This window comes from Pyrus communis, chromosome 8 (assembly GCF_963583255.1).
Source record: "Pyrus communis chromosome 8, drPyrComm1.1, whole genome shotgun sequence".
In the NCBI taxonomy this organism is placed as follows: Eukaryota; Viridiplantae; Streptophyta; class Magnoliopsida; order Rosales; family Rosaceae; genus Pyrus; species Pyrus communis.
The window spans coordinates 17,234,198-17,239,014 of NC_084810.1; the positions used below are offsets into that span (position 1 = coordinate 17,234,198).

At 40.6% G+C, this 4,817-nt stretch overlaps 1 protein-coding gene across 1 annotated transcript; it reads right to left on the reverse strand.

Annotated features, from left to right (window-relative positions):
* Positions 1-1,017: 1,017 nt before the first annotated feature.
* Positions 1,018-3,058, reverse strand: LOC137741955 (uncharacterized). Its single transcript, XM_068481663.1, has 2 exons — positions 2,828-3,058; positions 1,018-2,470 (listed from the first exon to the last, which is right to left on the reverse strand). The coding sequence occupies exons 1-2, from the start codon at positions 2,888-2,890 to the stop codon at positions 1,730-1,732; spliced, it is 804 nt and encodes a 267-aa protein (XP_068337764.1). The 5' UTR covers positions 2,891-3,058; the 3' UTR covers positions 1,018-1,729.
* Positions 3,059-4,817: the final 1,759 nt, after the last annotated feature.

The following is a 4,817-nucleotide window of genomic DNA, read 5'->3' on the forward strand; positions in this document are numbered from 1 at the left end:
TCCTTCTATTCTAAAGTTCGCAAATCTCATTCTCGCAGTTTGGGTTGAATTAAAATTTCTCTCGAATATTTACATCAGGACTAAGTTTTTAAAGTATTGAGAATGTGCTCCATGAGCATTACAAAAGATATGTGAGAGTAATTTGTCAATTCCTACTTAAAAAAAAGCCAGCTGCAAATCCCTCTCGCATAACCGGACCTAAGAAGTGAAAATCTCTCGCCAAAACACGAACTAATTGAAATGTAATTATTTTAACACCAAACCATACTTTACAAGAGAATAGTATGGGCCGGGGAATTGCTATATTAGAGAGCTTTGGTTTGGAACGTCACATGTGACATGTCTCCATGTGCAAGTCGAGTTGTTTTCTTGTTGAAAACCTAACGTCTTGTCACTTGGCTCACTTGTGGCCTAAGTCCGATACATACAAGGACTGCAACTATTTGAGCTGTGCATACAACCAAAATTGCTCCATGACTTCTTCTATCTACCAAAACTTACTAATATTACCTAAATAGCATTTGATGGTGCCACAACTGATGGAATATATTGTACTTGGCTCTCAATTTTCACTTGGTATGGTAAACTGGGCTTCTACCTTCATTTTCTGAACGACTTTAGCTGCAACAAGATGTATTATCAATATACATATGCTTCTTTCTCTCTATCTCTCTTTACAAGTCGCGATACGTAAGAAGAGAGAAGAAAAAGAACTGTATACACCTCATTGCATTGAGTTTCTCTCGTAAGTTTTGGGAGTACTTAACGTGTGCCCTCATTGCTCATTGCCAATGAATTAGCAACTGCAAAGTCAACTGAGTATGTTTTAGTGATGAAATGCTATTGGCAAGTAGGATTAACCTGCAATAATTTGCTCCACTTTTGAGAGATAAAGGCTTAAGCTAAATAAGTATAAACAAGTAAGTGGGTGCAGCTTAGAAAAAAAAAAAAATGCTTTAGTTAATTTAGAATTAAAAATTAAACTAGAAAGGAGGGAGAACAAATATTGATGTTGAGAGAATTCAACATGGGGATTGGACTTGAACAATCATGCTTCCCCCCAAATATATATTTATATATATATGTGTATATATAATCATACATCACACCAGTAGCAGATCCTGATTCTGATTTTTGGGTTCCACTCAAACCGACAAGCAGGGCTCTTAACCTTTCTGGTTGTTGGCCACACCACCCATCTTCTCCAAAACTTCAACAACTCCACACCTACAATCTTAGTGTTTGATTTGCTCCGTCTCAATCTAGAGAAATCCCGGGGCAGAGCTTCCGAACCGCGTTACCCGTCCGACCAAGACAAACAAAATGAACATAACTTACTGAACTAGAATCAGAGTTACATTTTCCATCCCACAACAATTTGGATAAAATTCCAAGTCCCCTTTCACATTATGGACCAAAATAGAATGTGAAGGGCCATAAAGAAAATAGGCAAATTTAAACCCCCAATAAACAAACAAAGCTCTCTGAATTTTTTACTGCCTTCTTCTCTCGCTGAGTTAACCTGGAAACAAACCTCTCTCTCTCTCTCTCTCTCTCTCTCTCTGTACAAATGCTAGATGGATAAGTCACAAAAACCCAATTGAAATTTTGGAAATTCATGGTTTTGTTTTCATCCTCACTAACCTTTTAGTTGTATTAATTTTTAAAAATATCGAACCGTAAAAATAAGGGGTAGATTAATACTAATAATGAAGCAGCAGCTGCAGAGTCAGCGGAGGGCAACCCTTTGGAACTTGGTCTCTGGAGGAGAGGCAGAGCCCTCACAGACGACTCTCTTTCTGTTGACTATGCCGCAGCTAACGTTGGCCAAGGAGGAGTCTTGGTGCTGGAGCTGGGTGTGCAATGGTGGTTGAGGTGGTGGTGAAGGAATGGTCACAGGGGGGATCTCAAACGACTCCAGCGGTGGCGGCGGGTGTCTCCACTGCGGCAGAGGGCCTGCCAGAAGTAGGGTTTGAAGCAACGGACCGGCTTTCATCACAGCCTGCAAAAGCTTTCCCTTTTCAGGCAGCGGCTTCTCAGGCAGCAGCTCAACTGATGGGTGTGGCAATGATGGTCCTGGTGGCAGCTGCTGGGTTTGCTGAATTGGGTCAATAACTGGGGAAGAAACAATGCTTTCTTCACAATCTGAGGAGGAGAAGCCATTGTTGGAGTCGATTCCTCTTCTGGGTTCGTCTTCAATGCTTGAAATTCCAGAGAGAGGAGCTGTTTGCTGATTCTGCTGGGTTTGCTGGTGTTGCTGCTGCTGGGTTTGTTGGAGGAGGAGTTTTTCAAGGAGGAGTCTGTGGCATTTGCCTTGGGCTTCATCTCTTTCTCTGATGGCTTTTTGGAGCAGATCTTTGAGATGGGATATCTGATCATCTCTTTTTCTTAGCTCCTCTTGAACTGCTGCTCTTGTTTGCTCAAGCTCCACGGTTGTGTACAAAAGGGACTGCCTCAACTCTTCCATGCTCTGTGTGATCATAAAAATTTGTAAATTTTTAGCAAAAAAATTCAGAAAAGCAATAAAATTTGAGTTTTGGGTCTCAAATTGTTAGAAATAGAAACCCCATTATGCAAATTTAAGCACGCCATCAGCCCTCGGGTTAGCAGGACACTCCGCCCAGGGCTCGGGACGTGCTTGAATTTGCATGATGAGAAGCTCACCAAAACCCAAGTAAAGTTGTAAAATTGAAAGACGGGAATGAAATTGTGGAGAAGAGAAACCCCATTGTGCAAATTCAAGGAGCAAATTAGACTATAAGTTCAGAAAGCTCCAAAGAAGCTGAAAATTTACAAAAATTGTGTTTGTTTTTGGTTGCTTTGGTACCTTTCCTTGGCAGTAGTAAGCCCAGCTGCTAAGAAGAGGGCTGCTGCTGTGGTGGTTGTTCATGCTGGTGTGAAGAAATGGAACCAAAAGTGAAGTGTGTGCGAGAGAGAGAGAGAGAGAGAGAGAGAGAGAGGTGGGGGTTTTGAGTGGTGGTTCTAGGTCTTATAACAAGGAGCTCAAGTCACTGTTTTCTTCTGTTGTTTGTTCCTTTTCTTCCTCACTGGAGGAGGTTGGACAAAAGGCAAAAGGCCAAAAAAGCCACCCAACCCAAAGGCCAATTCTTCTCTCTCTCTCTCTCTCTCTCTCTCTCTCTCTGTGGCAGTCACTAGTCAGTCCTAATGCCTAATATGGCTATGTGGATGGGTGCGTGGAGAGGGTCACTGTTGAGCAAACCAGCGCGGGGAATCGTATATCAGCGGTAAAAGTGAGTAAGAAACCAGTCTTGCCATGTTTTTACTTTTTCCACCAACTTGTACAAAATGGGAAAGAAATTCTGCAGAAAATGTGTCATCCAAATTTCTGAAAAAGCCTTTACTATCTTAAAGGTAATTATAATTGAAAAAAAGCACAAAACTTGATAAGACACTAAAAATTTATAAATTATGGGTATGCTTTTCCATTATATTTGGTAAATGGCTTTTGTTTGACAAGTGAATAGTGTTTAAACGCCAGAATTTGAAGCAAACAGTGACCATATATTCGTTTGCGTTTTTTGTTTTTATATTTTTATTCACTTTCACATATTAGCAAACTTTTCAAAATCGAACCGAATCTGTACTAAAAAAAGGGAATTGGTTTGTCCTTGGAATTGTGACAATGTAACCCAGGACAAGAAATTACACAGAAAAAAGTAGTTGACACTATGACGTCACTAATAACTAATATAATGTTATGAGTAAACTCTCTTAACATGGTTTTGTATGAGTAGCCCGAGGTACAATGGTGATTGTAAATCAATTTTATAGAAGTTTCTCTCACAAGGCAACAATGCATCCAGGTTTCAGTTTGGTTTAACTCCCCCAAAGGATTAGTCAAATGCCTAGACAACTTCATTTTACTACTCCATGTAAGTGGTGGATTGCCTGGTGGTTAGGGCATTCCTCTTCAATCAACTGAGTCCGGATTCAAACCTTCGAGTGACTATTTTTTTATGAGACAAATATAATTGTCACATATGCCATCAAGACAAATTGATCACATATCCATTGGAGTGACAAGTTTTAAGTATACCATGAACACGTGTCATGTGATGTACAATCATATGTGTTATAACATAGGTGGATGAGAGTATATTAATAAAAAGATTATGGTTCATCGAACCTCAGGTGGCAGGGTTCCGCTCTTAGTGCCCCTGTTGCGTTCAGGGATGGAGAGTCTTGTGGGGCTCGAAGCCTGCTTCTAGAAGCAATGTTGGTGATTTGGCCATCGCACAAAGGACCTATGTTTGGATCAATGATGTATGATTTTCTTGCGGGTTGTTACTTGCTCCAGGAGTGGCAGAGGTGTCAAGCAGTGGGCTACCCGTCATTGGGATAGCGGATGCATAAAAAAGTGGATTGTTTTCCGGTACAAGGTTAACATTGGTGTTAAAAAAGCTTTCTTCAGCAGTCATGTTTGCTGCAGAGTTATCTGGTTAAGAGATATATGAGTTCACTTTAAATGAAAGCACCAATTGTTGGAATCAAACTTGCACATCGCCGCGGATGGTGGACGCACAAATTCGAGTAACTTGCAAAACAAAGAATAACTGTGAGCAAGCCTAAGACGCGAGATGGGTGTGCTGGCCAAAAGCTCTCCGATGATCAAGTTAGTAAGCAAGTTTAAGACTCAAGTAATAGGCAAGAGAGTTAGAACACAAAGATTGTACTACCGAAGATGAACCCTAGATAGGTGTATTTATATGTTGCATTAGAAGTTGTGATTACTTGCGGTGCACACCAATTTCTAGTTGTAGGAACTCCAAGACATATGAATGATCTGATTGATTCCA